The 17,329-nt window shown below is 36.7% G+C and overlaps 1 protein-coding gene across 2 annotated transcripts in view; it reads right to left on the reverse strand.

Moving 5' to 3' along the window:
- The window catches only part of LOC126184873 (phosphatidylinositol 5-phosphate 4-kinase type-2 alpha), a 100,578-nt gene that overhangs the window by 32,945 nt on the left and 50,304 nt on the right, over nucleotides 1-17,329 (reverse strand). For both annotated transcript variants that reach the window (XM_049927496.1, XM_049927497.1), the window contains exon 5: nucleotides 10,398-10,528. In XM_049927496.1, the coding sequence (XP_049783453.1) occupies nucleotides 10,398-10,528 (131 nt within the window). The remainder of the gene's footprint in view (nucleotides 1-10,397; nucleotides 10,529-17,329) is intronic.

Below are 17,329 nucleotides of genomic sequence, written 5' to 3' on the forward strand. Positions count from 1 at the left end.
TGCACAATCTGGCACACAGTAGGCTGTGGCAGTTCCTGAAGGAAGTCTTGTTTTCTGCTTGAGTTATTATACTACATCTACACCCATGGTCTAGCAGTACACAACATGTTGCCTGAATGCATCTTGCAATTGAACTGGCCTGTTGCCTAAATTTTTATAGTGCCTTTCATCTGAATATGGAAATCCTAAACATTATGGTGGTACAGTTTGTTTTTCACTTTCTGACACACCAGTAATAACTCTTCCATACAATAACATTTTTGTGACAAATTTCTTGGCAGATTGTCTGCCTTTGAATGCTGCATGCGTCAGACCGCTCCAGGACCCATTTGCTGGCTCCTGGCAGTGGTTGCTGCAGTGGAGCTGCCCTCCTTCACCTTGTGTAGAAAGCATCAGCTACCACTTGAAAAGTATAAAATGGTTTATTGTTGTTGAGTGACACTCCACAAAAAGTCTATGATTTTCATTTCACACTTGATAGTAACAGAGGCAGATGAACTATTTTTACATGATGAGCACTGTATTACAGTAATATGCAAGACGTGAGTATGGCTCAAAATTAATTTTATAGTTTTTGATCCACTTAGAATACCTCACTATGTTGTTTAATGTTATTACTAATGCTTTATATCTCATTTCTTTTTCTTTTAGAAGCGATTCATCAATCAATTTTTTTTGCATGTGTGGAAACACTGAGTTAATGTGATGCTGCTGGGAGGTGGTCTGTCTCATCCATTTTACTACTTATGTGAAGTACAGCACTCCTGGAGAGAAGAAAATTAAATTTTCTGTCTCTGTGTCTCATCTTACATGAGGATTATATCTGGAGGACTATATCATCAAACTGAAACGAATTTAATGGAACAATTCAGAAGTAAGCACACTATCACAGGGTTGCCAAATATTTGCAACAATGTCACCAAGTCTTAGGCGTGTCTGGAACAGCTATGTAGCAAAATGCTTGTTATGCTCATCTTATATGGCTCTCAGAGGGAAAGTGTAAGGGCATTTGGTATGTATGCAGTATTCTCTCCTGATGCTTTTGAATGTCACCTATCACGCTATCTGTATTTAAGGAATTCAATAATATTTAATCTAGAATTCCTCATTTTTTGAAGCTTTCCACCATGGAAAGGTGATATTAATGCCAGTGTTATATAATTTCAATGCAGGGATAGCAAAGCTAATGATACCAGTCTCCGCTTGAGCACCATAAGGCATGTGAAATATTTAGGTATATGATTTTCCATCACTATTACAATTCCCCCAAAATATAAATGGCTAAAACTCTTACTTTGACAGTTTGGAACAAAAACTTATTTCAGTGGAATGAAAAATAATTGGAAATCAATCTTCCCTAACACACCATCAAACAGTAAGATATCAAAGACTTTGCGCCTCGAAATCAAATGTGTCTACGTGCAGTCTTGCGCCAAATACATACAGAATTTCATGACTACCACAAAAATGCAGAAGTATGTTGGTGGTGAAGGAAAGCAAGAAGAAACACAGTTAACTAATTTTTTGATACCACACATTAATCAATTCATTTGAGGATTCAAAAGAGGAGAAACTTAAAATTATGTTCATTAATACAGAAACTAAACTGTAAATATTGGAAATGTGCAATTCTGCACCTTCATATTTTTTTAACATTGAGAACTATACATATAATGCAAATACGTATCCTGTTCATTGCTTTCGTAATGTCCCCTTCTTGTTTTATCCCTCAATGATGAAAAAAATCCATATCATGCCACTGATGGTTCCTTCGAATATTTCCAGTGACTTTTTGACTTTTTTGTGTGTTGTTGCTTGTTACTCGTAAAGCAGATCACTATGTCTGCTCCCACTAGAGATCTGATCAAGGCTGACAAAAATCTTACAAATTGTATAATTTATTCATTGGCATAGCTCATTCAAACAGCAATGTTATCAAACACAGTCTTCTATTTAGTTGTAACACTATAACCAGCAGCTGAGCCAGCGGTAAACGTTTGTCATGATCACAAATTCGTAGCTATCTGCAGTAGTAGCGGAGCCCATACAACACATTCGATTGTTGCAGAGTTCTGCATGTGTCATTGGCCTCTTGTTGTCATCTTTAATTACTGGGCTTTTCCTATTGCCCTAGAAATGAAATGAGATGCTAAGGTAAATGTGCGCATCCTGTGTGGCAAAACAACCCACATTCTGTTCTTCCAGATTCAATGGCATTGTGAACCGGGACCAAATAGCAATAGGAAAGCCCTTGCAAGTGAATAAATAATAATTATTATTATTATTGTTGTTGTTTAATAATAATTATTATTGTTGTTGTTGTGATAGTAATAGTAATACTAACAAACTAAAAACGAATGAAATTTACTGCGTCACAGAAGAAGGTTGATAATTAAAAATAAAAATAAATAAAAATAGGTTGATCATTCTGTTGAAGCAATGCAAAGTTTTCTCAGCATTTCATTACTGAATACTGTTCTGGCTATTTGCTGAGTGAAAAGGAAAAACTGAGATGATGCACATTGGTAGTCCAATGAGATCTGAATTAGCAACTAACCCTTGTCTCAGGTCCTTGTAAGAGCATGGCGCCCTGGAGCAAACATGACATTGCTTCATTTAACTCTCTGCCAATGCTCTGGCGGTAGTTAACACAGCCAGTTCACAACATGAAACACAAACCAACTGAAATATAAGTGTGAAATTACCTTCCTAGGGTCAAAAAATCAAATTTACAACCTTTATATCATACAAACGTGATGACTGTTCAGATTACATTTTTAGTATGAAAAGAGAATATTACGAGAATTTAGCAGGATCACTCAGCACCAATCCCGAAAGTGGGTGAACAATTATGAGGTGCCAAACATCATCAGCAATATTGACAAGTATCAAATGCACTAGCAATACGAAGAACTTCACGGACAACCCACAATGTCCTCACTGCTATATACAGCCTGCTTCAACCAGCCCTCAGTACAGCAATGGTACCAGACACAGATCTAAGAAAAGGCTTCACACTGACAGCAAATTACACCCTTGAAAAATACAAATGAGTTGCACAGCTTGTTTAAACAAAACTTAAACTTGTGTAAAATGACCTTGCCCAAAATGTCAAGAAACTGTAATATACTATGCACTGCTAGCCTCAAACAGACTATCTACATCTATGTCGATACTCTGTAAATCTCTTAAGTGCCTGGCAGAGGGTTCGTCAAACCACCTTCACAACTCTTTATTATTACAATCTCGTATAGCACGCGGAAAGAATGAACACCTATATCTTTCCATACGAGCTCTTATTTCCGTTCTTTTATTTTATTTTTATTTTATCATGGTGATCGTTTCTCCCTATGTAGGTCAGCATCAACAAAATATTTTCACATTAGGATGAGAAAGCTGGCGATTGGAATTTCATGAGAAGATTCCTCCACAGCAAAAAATGCCTTCGTTTTAATGATGTCCATCCCAAATCCTGTATCATTTCAGTGACACTCTCTCCCCTATTTTGCAATAATACAAAATGTGCTACCCTTCGTTGAACTTTTTCAATTTACTCTGTCAATCCTATCTGGTAAGGATCCCACACTGTGTCTGGTCTTGTGTCACACACAACTCTAATATGAAGAATACCACCAAAATGTTGAGATATTATGGATAATAGACTTAATGCATTGATGTCACAGAGAAATAAACCCAGTTGTGAATTTATAGGAAGAAACAGAATATCTGACTACTGAAGCAGAAACAAAATAGAAAAAATAGGCAGCAAATTTGCAGTTGTGCACTTTCATGCGTTTTTCACCTCAATATCTACCACAGTTAATGCATACTAACAAGCTCATTTATTGCTTCCGTGATTTACTCCATCGTCTTCAATACTGAATTGATGAACAAAATACAGATTCTTGTCACTGACAGTTGCTTTGAACCTGTTCAGAGACTTTCTCTTGCTTTGTTGATGATGTAAGTTGGTTTTCACGAAGCAGACAACTATGACTACTCCTGAAAGATTCCCAGGAGACAACTAGCATGGAGGGTTAAGATTCGTCACTTACTTCGAACATTTAAAAGTTCTATTAAAATTGTAGTGAAAGGATGTGATAAGATACAGCTTTTGCAACAAAATTGTAACTTACTTCAAAACCAGCTACAGTTTTCCAATGAGTACTTTACAACCTTGTGGACAAGGCATTGCTGCAGTAAACATTCTTTCACTGCCACAATCATAGCAGAGGTAAATACCTCACAACATGAAAGGTGAGAATAGTGGTAACTCATGCATGAAACAACCTTTTTTGGAATCAAGAAATATTACTCTATTAACCCAATCTTGTTTCTTAAGTGGAAATTGTTCAGAATGTTTCATCGACGTGACAAGAAAAAGTCAAGTGAATTTAGCAGGATCAATCGGCCCCACACCCACAAATCTGTTATGACAACAGAGTTGCCAAAACAATGCCTATGACGTTACAAAAGTCTTGACTACATTACTGGCGAGAAGTATGCATTTCTGTAGCGGGAATCGTGCATGATCGGATCTGGACATCTGATGTAGCACACTGTCTCTTGCTAGATTGGGTGAACAGGATAGTTAGTATGCATTAGATGTATAGAGCTCAAAGTGAAAAACATATAAAGGCGCAGAATTGCACAGTGTCAAAATTTACAGCTTAGTTTCTTTGTTAATGAACATAATTCTTAGTTTCTTCTCTTGTGAATCCTTAAATGCATTGATTACTGTGTGTTTCTTCTTGCTTCCATCCCCACAAAAATACCTCTGCATTCTCATGATAGTCATGAAATTATAGTTGTATGTGGCACACAAGACTATACAGACACAGTCGATACTGAGGTGCAAAAGTGTTTGATATCGTTTCATGACATGTGAGGGGTGGGGGGGCGGGGGGGGGGGGCGGGGGGGGGGGGGGAAGGTTGATTTTCAATTACTTTTTATTCTACTGAAATAAGTTTTTGTTCCAAACTGTCAAAGTAAGTGTTTTATTCATTTCTATTTTGGGGATATTTTATCGTAATGGAAAATTATATACTTAAATATTTCACATACTGTATGCTGCCTAAGCGGAACTAATATCACTAGCTTTGCTATCCCTGTGCCGAAATTATATAACAGTGGCATTAACAGCCCCCTTCCATACCAGAAAACTTCAAAAAATGAGGAATTCTAGATTAAATCTAATTCAGTGCCTTAAATATAGATAGCCTGAAAGGTGACGTTAAAAAGCATCAGGAGATAATGCTGCATAAATACCAAACGCATTCGCGTCTTCCCTCCGTGGGTCCATATAAAATGAGCACAGCAAGCATTTTGACACATAGTTGCCTCTACCACAGCTAAGAATTGGCAACATCACAGCAAATACTTGGCAACCCTGAGATAGTGCATTTACTTCTGAATGTGGTCCTGAATTATCCTCTAAAATCACTTGGCATTCCCTTTCCACTTTGATGACTTACACTACATAATCCTCATGTGAAACGAGACACAGAGACAGAAAATTTAATTTTTGGACTCCAGAAATGCTGCACTTCAAATAAGTAACAACTATTCTTACCTTTAACGTAGCATTATGAGGCTCAGCAACCAATACTGGACAAGAGAGTTCATCTCCTATCACCATCTCATTAATTCAGTGGTTCCACACACGTCTAGTGATCCAAGTGCAGTGCGAGTTGTCAGTTCTAATCGCAGTGCAGACCAGTGCATTCCACGCTGTTATTTCCATTTTATTTAATGTAGCTGCAAATTGTTAAAAGAAATTCTTTAACAAACTCTGAAGAAAACCTTTACACATCAAGCCATCTCACAAGGTACAGTCAGTAAGCTGTGTTAATGGTCATAGATGTCTGCTTTGTGAATAAAACTTTTTCACTACACAAACATCTCTGAAGAACTTCATCTCAACCGTCAATGACACAAATTAGAGTTCAGAATGTCAGGGGAAGAGTTATGAAGTGAATATAGTTCCTCTGTGCTAAGTCCATGTAACAGTAATGAGACACCCCTGCAGATGTTTGCTAACACTGGCATTGGTGACTCCCTTCCACTTGGTAGCTTAAAAAATGAGCAATTTTGTTGCTTTAAACCTAATTCAATACCTTAAATATCACTTTTGAACAGTATTAAGTTCTCCATGAATCCATACATGGGCCTCAAAATGTGGAATGTGCCTACATTGCTATAGAGCCTGCACTGCAATGTATTCACATTGTTTACCGCATACATTCACTAAAAGAAATCAAAATACCAAGTTAAACCCATTAGACCACAGTTACTCACTGTGGCTTGACGAAAACATACAAATTCCTGACAAAAAGTTGTATGAAGAATCACTTCTAAAAGGAAAAGAAACGAGATGTAAAGCACTAATAATAACTTTAAACAACACAGTGAGGTATTCTGACTGGCTCGCAGAGTGTAACATTAATTTTGGACCATAATCATGTCTTGCATATTAGTATAATACAATACTCACCATATAAAAATGGGTCTTCTGGCTTCACTGTTACTGAGTGTGAAACACAAATCACACACATTTTTAGTTGAGCATCACTCAACAATAGTAAAACATCTTACACTCTCCAAAGTGATGAGCAAATGACCCTTTCTACACAGAGCAAAGGAGCGCAACTCTGACACAGCAGCTGCTGCTGGGTGCCAGCAAGTTCGTGCTGGACAGGTCTTATGCATGTAGCGTACAAAGCCAGAGAGTCTGCCAAGAAATTTGTCACAAAAATGTTATCGAATGGAACTGTTACTACTGGTATGCCAAAGAGAAAAATATTGTAGCTGTGCTACCATTACACTCACAGTCTCAGCATTCAAACAAAAGGCACCATAAAAATTTAGGCATAGAGTGGTTTTGACAGAAAGATGTTGCATTCAGGTGACACATTGGTTGCTGCTACACCATGGGCACAGATATAGCAAAATAACTTGAACAGAAGAAAAGACTTCCTGCAGGAACTGCCACAGCCTACTGTGTTGCCAGATTGTTCAGATACCTGGACTTAAAAATTATCAGCATGGCCATGTTATTTTCCCCATGTCACGATCTGCGTGGACTTAAGACTGCAAAGGTCAGCCATCAGCCAGGCTTTACGTCAAGTCAAAGAGCATATGGAGTGAAGGTTCAGAGGTCACAGTAGAGTAATTCTTTATTTACTTCATTCTATTATGTGGAAAATCAGCTAATGAAATTGCAGAACAAATTTCTCACACATTGCAAGGAGATGGTCAAAAACTAAAGTACTGCTATGGACATGGAGATGAGAAATGCTGCAACCACAGCTTGAAACACTGATGGCATTCAGACACGTATTTTGGATATAAACCCCAAAGCACTGTTTGTGCCATGTAACAATCACTCGCATTCAATCTTGATGGAGTACATGCAGCTACTGTTAGGAAAAAAAATGGAGAGTTATTTGGCACTGTGCAGAATATGTTCACAATTTTCTCAGGCTCTACGCATATGTGGAATGTTCTTAAACAAAATGTTCCAATTAATATGAAGTGATCCTCTAAACATGATGGAGTTCAAAGCAAGAGTCTGTATATGTGCTCGCTGAGCAAGGGGTGGATCAGACAAAGCCCAGAAACCAAAGGATACGCAGGCAATTTCTTGGTTTGCATTGGGACCTATCCTTCTTTTGTATTCCTTTATTTTTTGAGCCCAGTGATGACTGAAGTGACTGATGTTCAGATATACCTACAACAAAGAGGACTTTTACTTCATCAATGTGTTCAAAAACAGAAAGCACTGAATCCATTTTGTGAGGAAAAAATGTGATTCTCTAGTCAAAATGCAGCTAAAGAGGCATGGAGATACACAATATATTTGGTATTTCAACAGGAAGAAGAATCTGAAGGCGAAAGAAAGTGTCTGGTGAGAAAAGCATCAACACTGTTTGAAATTTAATTCAGGAAACTCAACAGGAGCACCTTGAGGCATTATAAAAGCTAACATCATAATCAAAAAACATCAAACTTAAAATACATATATTACAAATGAATACACCTCATGAGCTAATTGCTTTCCTTCAAATTCAAATGCTTTTTAATGCAGAAAAACACGAATTCAGCATTCAAAACTTTCAGCATTTTTGTGAAAAATATTCTGAACCGAGTGCTCCAGCTATGATTGTTCAAGTAAACCACCAAGTAGACATATACAAAGAAGTTCACACGGAAGACAACATTTTTTGTATGGACAACTCCAGAATCATCAAGCTGGATAGTTAAGTGGAAGATGCAAGAGAGTTTATTTAACATTACTGTGACAATAAGAATTTTTTGAACAATCACTGTGTCAAGTGCTACTCTGAAAGAAGTTTTTCCAAATTAAAGCTAATTAAGCCCCATCGGAAATTGATTATGAGCTAAGGTAGGTTAAGTAACGTAGCAACTTTATCAATTGAAAGAAAAATATATGTAAATTTTAAGCATGTAATTACACGATTTGCAAGAATAAAATCCAAAGATTTTAAATAAATGCAATTTCCATACTGAAATGTCTAATATGTATTGTTTTCTGTTCACTATTTCGTTATACTTGTACTGTTACAGTTTCGAACTAAACATTAATTACTTTAGAGAAGTAATATCACTTTACAATTATAATTGCACATGAAAGAAATGAATAGTTTTAAAACTTGAATTTGTAACAGCTCATGAGGGAGCGCAATATTTAAACTGTTCCAGGTGCTCAAAGCACCCGGTACACCACTGTATGTACAACAAAGCTGAATTTAATGTTAATAAAAGTGAAGAGACTGAAAAGCAACTTCACATCCAGAAATTGTAGGATGATTATTGAAGAAATTTCACGAAGGTCAGTAACACTTCAACGTCTTCATCCACAGCTTTGATTTGTGAATTATTTATCTGTCACCTCCTTTATCACCGTATTTCATATCATTCTCATGAATCTTACTGTACTAGATGACACAGTAGTATGGTCACTCAACTCTCATTTGATTTGAGTGGACTTCAAATCTGTGGAAGACCAATGCAATTTAGGTTTCACACTGTCTTCTTATATCATTTAAGGCAAATTTTTGGACAGATCGCTTGAAAGGGCCTTTACCAACTTACTGCCTTTTCAATCACCAATTTTAAGCTTGTAATCTATCTCTAATGAAATTGTCATCAACTGGACATTAACCTTTAAATCTCAATCTACATCCCTTACTTCTTGTCACACATCATTTTTATCATTTTTTATTGATCTGATCACCTGCCCTTGCGCCCCCCCCCCCCCCCAACTCTCTCTGGCACTTTGAATCACAACCTCCCATTTAAGAAATACTATATTCTACACACTGACCACATCAAGACTGAGGTAACTGTAACAGTAGACAAAATTTTTGCCAGAAAATTATGCTCATGACCAAATAAATCTCATGTGTCACTAAGAAAGTAAAAATCAGCTGTGGAAGAATAGACTGTAAATTCACCTTCTAGTACTTCTGAAAAAACAGCAAACCAATGAAGAACCTAAAATTAAAAAAAAAATTCTTAAAACTTCTAATAGTTTACTACACTATATCTGTGTCAGGGTTTTACATCCTGCACACCCTCCAGTCACAATTACCATAGAGCTGTATAAGAGTACCCTTTTAGTATGTTGGTATGCAAAAACACCCATCCAAAGAAATGCAGTGTAGTGCAACTGAAAAACTGACTAGCATTGCAAAGTGGCTATTTTTATCTTCCTGTAATTGGAGACCTGGATGAAGTAGCTCTTAATGTGAATTACACTCATATTTAGTCGAAGCCAGTCCTCTTCAGACACAATTTCTATTTACATATAGACCAATTCTCACTGCAAGCTGATATACTGTGAACCAGAGGAAGTTTATTAGCAGTCCAACTTGACAGATAGGATTCAATTTGTAGCTATAGTTATGTTATTTTGGGATGCCATCTCTGGTAGTATACACAAACCACAACATAGTTCTGCCTGGTTTCACAACTGCTACGAGATATTTCAAGTATGTCTTAGTTCACATTTTTTTTTAATTATTCAAATAAGAACTACATGTCTGTTATGGTTTCAGAAATATTTGGATGTCATGAAATGGCACAATAAATTAAACAGTGGCATGTACAGCTTTTCTACACACAATACATTAAGATAAAGGGCATGTAATTTGGCCTTCCTTTCTATCAACTGATAAAAAAATTGAGAAAAGACCTCTTTTCATCACTTATAAAAATCTAATCTACTGTAACCAGTTCACAATATCTTAATTAAAATTTGTGAACTACTTGGTAGCATACTGGTAGGTACTGCTCTCACAATGTTTAACATTAACATTCCCAGTATTAATTTATAATGGTTTGCATTATAAGTTTAAAGCATTTGAGATTCTACCTGTGTATTTGGAGATGGTTGCTAAACACGTTTCTCATGACAACAAGGTAATGCTCCACTCCGTCAACTGTCAGTCTGTACATTCCCAAATACTGAGGTAACAGAGTTTTCCCATGTCGTTCCACAATGTACTGAAAAAAGAAATCAAAATCATTTTATGGTAGATGTAATCATAGTTTTCACCAGAAGCTGCACCTGGTAAAATACACTGACAACTTATGAAATTTTGTCTCCCTTACCCTGAAGTGTGATTTATTTCTACCTCAAATAATTTAAGTGAGAGAAGTCTATTTATTCTTTATGTTTTGCTCTCTTTTCTTCTGGGACTTTTACATCCTAAAACATAGAAATGTAAACAATTCCCATCATGGTGCAAGGGCAAATGAAAAAGAAAATGAATGTATACGAAACTTACAGAAAACTGCCAGAGACAATGTCACTCCGTGTTCCTGCAGTAGATGTAACTCCAGCTGACATGTATATGGAGCATTCAAATGAAAATCAAACAGATGGAAAAAATTAAGTAAACTGTTTATTATTCCGAAGTAATCACTGTAACTGTTCAATATATTCATCCCAACATGAGACAAAATGATTAATGCCCTCATGAAAGAATGTTTGCAGTTGCCTACAGAACCATGATTGTACCTGGTGGGCACCTCTTCATCCAAATCAAAACAACAGCCACAAATGTCTTTCGTCAGAGTTCCAAAAATGCAGGAATTCCATGGGGAGAGATCAGGATTTTATGAAAGATATGTAAGGGCTTCCCAGTGAAACATCTGCAGCTCACTCTAAACAATCTTGGCAACACTTGGGTGGGCCCACATGACGCCAAAGTTATTTCCCCCACAGAACAAAAGTGTGCACACACAGTGACTCATAATGTGACATTAGTTTCAAGGATGATTATTACTGCACATAATTAATTCTGCTTTTAATTTTGTTCCTTGCATGTTATGTGACAGCTCTCAGAACTGTTACATCCACTGTTTAGTAATCGGACAATACTGCAAGATGACACCTGTAAGTACAAAAATTTTTAAGCTGTAATTAGTACAATATTTTTTATATTTCAGTAACCAAAATATAAACTTGCCTTTTTTTATTTTTGTAAACTGCACTTGAAAAACTCCTGCAAGGGCAAAATTGGCCAATTTAATAACCTGTCCACATGTTGCCAAGGTTGTTTTGAGCAGGCTGCAGAAGTTTCACTAGGAAGCCCTTACACATCCTCCATGCAGTCCTGATCTCTTATCATGCAATTTCCATATTTTTCAAGCCATGGAGAAAGACATTTGTGGCTGTCGATTTACTTTGGAAGAAGGGCTCGCCTCCATACAATTGTGGTTCCATAGACAACCGCAAATATTTTACCACAAAGGCATCGACCATCTTGTCTCTCGGTGGGATAAATGTATTAATAGTTATTGTGATTACTTTCGAGATAATAAGCAGTTTACTCACTTCTTTCCATCTCCCTCATTTTTATTTGAGCACCCCTCATAAGAACACTCAGAATAAGAATTACACAAACTTACATTTGGAGTGCTATTAGGGTACTTCAAAGAGAAGCAATATGATGTATCAGTCTCTTCAGTTGAGAACCATGATAACAGATGGTATAACGGCACAATTGTTATCATGATGGACAACAGCGCATTAAAAAAATATAGGCTAATTCCTAAGACGTGGTTCTGTTATGTGTGGTACTGGACTTGCACAATGTGCCTATACCAAAACCCACTAATATCTTTAGTGAAACCCTATTTGCAAACACACATTTAGGAATATTATCACCACACTCTATACGTCAAAATGCACAGCTCAAAGAAACATTTTGAAGTTTCATGCCTAAGCAACATTTTCTCAGAGTATTTTTGTTTTATTAAGGTAGAAATTTCTTGGTTTGGTTTGGTTTGGTGTGTGTGTGTGGGGGGGGGGGGGGGGGTGTTTTTCAACTAGATAACTGGAATACTGTGCCATCATCAAATTCTTTATGAAGTTCCAATATACTGATGGAAGATAGGGCCAGCAACTTGGGTATTAAATATTTTTATTGCGATAATAGTCATTTCTAAGTGGTGACTAGTTTCAGACCATCATGTCCATTTTCAAACCAGTCATAGACTTACGTGTAACCATACAGTATACCAATGCACATGTGAGCAACCAAATGTTAATTACTTGCCACTAGAAATCACTACATGAATACAAAACATTAAACTTTGTATGAGTATACAATGCAATTTCTTTCCCATCAAACACAGCAGAATGACTTCTAGTGACAAGTAATGAATGTCTGGTTACTTACATGTACATTGGTGGACTGTATGATTATACTTACGTCTAAGGCTATGGTTTGAAAACGGACACGATGGTCCAAAACTTGTCACCACAAATAAATGACAATTATCACAATTGTGATGGATATTGGAAGAAAATAAAATATCTTTTTTTTTAAGCACTTATCACCAGTGGTGGTTTATAGGAAGTTTGTTCCCCTCATTTTCAACAGTTAAGAAATGGTCAACTAAATCAAAAAAGATCATCCATCTCTTGAGGGTGATCCACCTAACTCTACATCTACATATATACCCCGCTAGGCACCAACCAGTCTGTGGCAGAGGGCACTATTCCCACCAAAGTCATATTCGCCCCCTCTGTTCCACTCACGGACCGTGCGACGGAAAAATGAATGTCTGAATGCCTCAGTACGAGCTCTAATTTCCCTTATCTTCCATGTGAAGGATGTCTCAAAATTACAAACACAAATTTAAACCCTGAGAAAGAAGTGCAAAACATGGCACTGAATTATTAGGCATTAAAGACGTATAAAAAAGCCAATGGCATTATCTTACCCAAACAGAAGTGTACCGTACATTTTACTTGAAAAATAAGGAAGATCTGTGCAAAACAGACAAAAATTAATAATTCAGAAAGGTTCAGACAGTTTTAAATTAATCCAAGTGATTTGGTAGGCTAATATGATATGAGTGCAGCATTTCATTCCAGAAATGAAATGATAGGACAGTGGGGCTGGAAGCTAATAAACCTGGATCAGAAGAAAATGTACTTCAATTTATGTGCCAAAAAGGTTATGTCCAGTGTTTCATGTGAAGTGAAAAGGCCCCTTCTGATTTATAACCTGACAAAGGATAAAATAATAACTGATAACTACTGCACTAGTCTTCTTGGTAAACTAGATGAAAAAGTGTATGTGAAGAAATCTAGATTGCAAATAAGGACCAGTAGATTCCATGCCTGAACTAAGATACTGCAAGATCTTCAAAATAACCATCTGTAGCTACATTATTTTTTTCCACACACATATTCCTTTAGGTTTGCCAATAGACGAAACTCACAGGTTGCCAAATTTGGTGATTAGAATGAATCTTGCAACAATCTGTACTGAACCTCTTAATTTCTCTATTAACAAAGTATTCTCTCTCTGAGTTAGTTCTGTATTCAACAGCCTCCAGCCCTTTTTCATCTACGTCTACCTATTTATTCTGTAATTCACACTGAGGTATTTCACAGGATTCACAGAACCACTTTCAGACTATTTCTCATCTGCTCTGGTCTCTGACTGCACGTGGATAAATAAATGAACACCTTATTTTTTCTGTGTGTTTCCGTGTGAGCTCTGATTTCTCTTATTTTACCTTGATGGTCTTTTCTCACTATGTAGGTGGGAGTCAGCAAAATATTTAGGCATTCAGAGGATAAAGCTGGTGACTGTAATTTTCTAAAAAGATCTTGCCACAATGAAGAAGTCTTAGTTTTAATGATGGCCATCACAACTCACCATATCAGTGACACACACACACACACACACACACACACACACACACACACACACACACACACATCTATTTTACACCAATACCAAAAGAGCTGCCCTTCTTTAACTTTTTCAGTGACATCCCTCAATCCTGCGCAGAAATACTCCCTAAGAGGATGGACAATAATGGTGCAGGAAGTCTCTACAGCAGATTTGTTGCATCCTCTAAGTGTTTTGAGAGTAAAACATTGTCTTTGGTTCATCTTTCCCACACCATTTCCTATGTGATGGTTCCAATCTAATTTGTTCATAGCTGCAATCCCCAGGTATTTAGCTGAATCGATAACCTTCAAGTCTGTGTAACAGAAACTTGAGAGAATTTTTTGGCAGTCATGTGGAGGAGCTCTCACTTATTATTGTTCATGTGGAGGAGCTCCAACTTTTTATTGTTCATGGTCGGCTGTCACTTTTCCACATCATACAGATATCTTGTCTATATAATTTTGTAATTAATTTTGATCTCGAGAGGACTTTACTAGATGATAAACAACACAGCATTGTCTGCAGAAAACTACTTAGTAAGAGGGCTGCTCAGATTATCTCCTAAATATTTTGGTCTCTAACATTTCCTTGGGGAATGCCAAGTAAAACATCAAGTTTCACTAGATGACTTCCAATGAATTACTATGAGCTGTGATCATTCTGACAGGAAATCACGAATGCAACTGAACTGCCAGGACAATATTCCACAGGCACACAACTGGATTACAAGCTGCTAGTGAGGAGTGGTATCAAAAGCCTTCTGGAAGTCTAGAAATATGAAATCAACTTTATATTGCCTGTTGGTAGCACTCATTACTTTGTTTGAACAAAGAGCCAGTTCTGTTTCACAAGAAAAAATTCTTCTGAATGCGTGCCGTTTATGGGTCAATAGAACATTTTCTTCGAGATATTTCACAATGTTGGAACACAGTATACATTCCAAAAACCTACCGCAGATCAATGTCAGTGATATAGATCTATAATTTAGTTGATAATTTTATTTCCTATCTTGTGTACTGAGCAACTCTCCAGTCTTTACATATGGGTCTTTCCTCAAATGAGCAATTGTATATGATTGCTAAAAACTGAGCTATTTAATTAGCATACTCCTAAAGGAACCTAATTTGTTTATAGTCTGGACTGAAAGACTTGTCTTTATTAAGTAACTAAGGTGCTTCACTACACTATTTCCAAATTATTCACGATGGCAGTTGTTCATGATTTGAATTCTGGAATATTTACTGCATCATCTTTAGTGAAAGAATAACATAAAACTGTGTTTAGTAACTTTAAGTGGCAATGTCATCAGTATCACCACCATCGCTTTCGCACAGTGAGGGTACGAACTGGAAACTATTAAAAGCATTTCACACTGAAGTCCATGCTAAGTTTCAATCACCTATAAAATGTCACCAATCTTGGAGATTTTGCATTCTTTTAAATTTGGTATACTTTTCTTGTCGCTTCTGCAGCTGTGATCTGACTGGCTTTCTGTACCGTGGGTGGTCTATTCTGTCTCTTATTAATTTACTTGGTACAAAACCCTCAATTACTGTCATCCCTTCGCTCCTCACCTGTCATCACTAAATCCACTAGCGCCCTCTCTTTAGTACAAATTAATTTTCTTCTGATCCTATGAACCTTCATGTACACTGGTCTCTTGAATATACTCTCTCTTAATTCAAATCCTACAACTTTTTTTTCCTGATGTTGCAGACAATTCAGTGGATGGCATGGACTTGGTTCAAGAAATTTTGACATTCCAGTAAAGAATATTTGAAATGAACTTCTCAGTTAAAAGTGGGTTCAGTACAAAATTCTATAGAAGTCTGATTTTCAAATATGACTTTTTGCAGCAACTCAGATAAGGAGAGCACCTATCAAGGCACTTCAGGAAGAAGCAGCAACATTAATGCTCTGGATATTACACCAGAACCATGGAAAAGGTAAGAATTTTGCACCATATAGACTCTGAGGGAGGCTGGGTGACCACTGAACATCTATAGCTACAGCTATAGCTATACTCCAAAATCTACCTTATGTTGTGTGGCAGAGGGTCCTTTGCCCCTTTCCTGTTCCAGTCATAAATGGTGTGTGAGAAAAATGATTGCTGGTAAGCCTACGTGTTAGCTTGAATCTACCCAATTTTTCCTTCATAGTCTTTTCATGAAGTATATAGAGAAGAAACAAATTATTGAATGACTGTTCCAGGAATGAATTCTCTCAGAATTTTAAAAGTAAATGTATGCCAGATACTACTGTATTTTGAAAACCACCATGCTCTGAAAAATCAGTGCCAACCTATCACTTTATCTCATCTTTCTTATCTATTTAAAAAAAAATACAATTTCACATAAAAGGACTCAGAAAATAAACTCAATTTTATTCCAACTTTTCTTCAAATACAAAATTTGGCAACAATTTGAATTTATTATAAGTGAAGCACTGGCATTAGTGCCCTCTCTTCGCAGCGGATAATATTTTGAATAATACTGAATTTGTTTCACAGGTATTCTGCCAGAGAGAACTGCTGCAGACAAAACTTATTACATTTAAAACAGAAAAGAATAGGACACTAGTGGTCTTTTTGAAGACTTTGTTTTGGTCTCTGTAAAGGGCTGCCTCAGTAGTGCTGCATGTTCGGCTATTAAGTGCCGCTTTGCTTTGAACAGTGTATATTAATCCAAGCCTGTTCTGTAAACATATCTCTCTAGCATATACAAACCTGCAGACACCCACACACACATGCATGTACACGTAAACCATCAGCACTTAGTACAGCATTTGAAAATTATTAATCTGAAAATTTGAGAGCAACTTGTGTGATGCAATTAATTTAAGAACTATAATAGCAAAAAACTCTCACAACAATGATGAGATAATAGTTATGCAATATCAAATCAAAGTGTGCCCTGGTCATTAATAGTATTTCACTTAGCACTATGACTGACAGATGCCTGAAGACTACGGTTATGCAAGTGTGCAGATGACGGAATCCACTTCTTTTATTCATTTCCACTTATATTCAGGAAGTCTGTGTTCTGTTACCCTTCTTCCTTAGTAGAGGGTTTTTGTTTTGCCTTACTCATCTTCCTGTGGTTGGTTT

This window comes from Schistocerca cancellata, chromosome 4 (genome assembly GCF_023864275.1).
Source record: "Schistocerca cancellata isolate TAMUIC-IGC-003103 chromosome 4, iqSchCanc2.1, whole genome shotgun sequence".
NCBI lineage: Eukaryota > Metazoa > Arthropoda > Insecta > Orthoptera > Acrididae > Schistocerca > Schistocerca cancellata.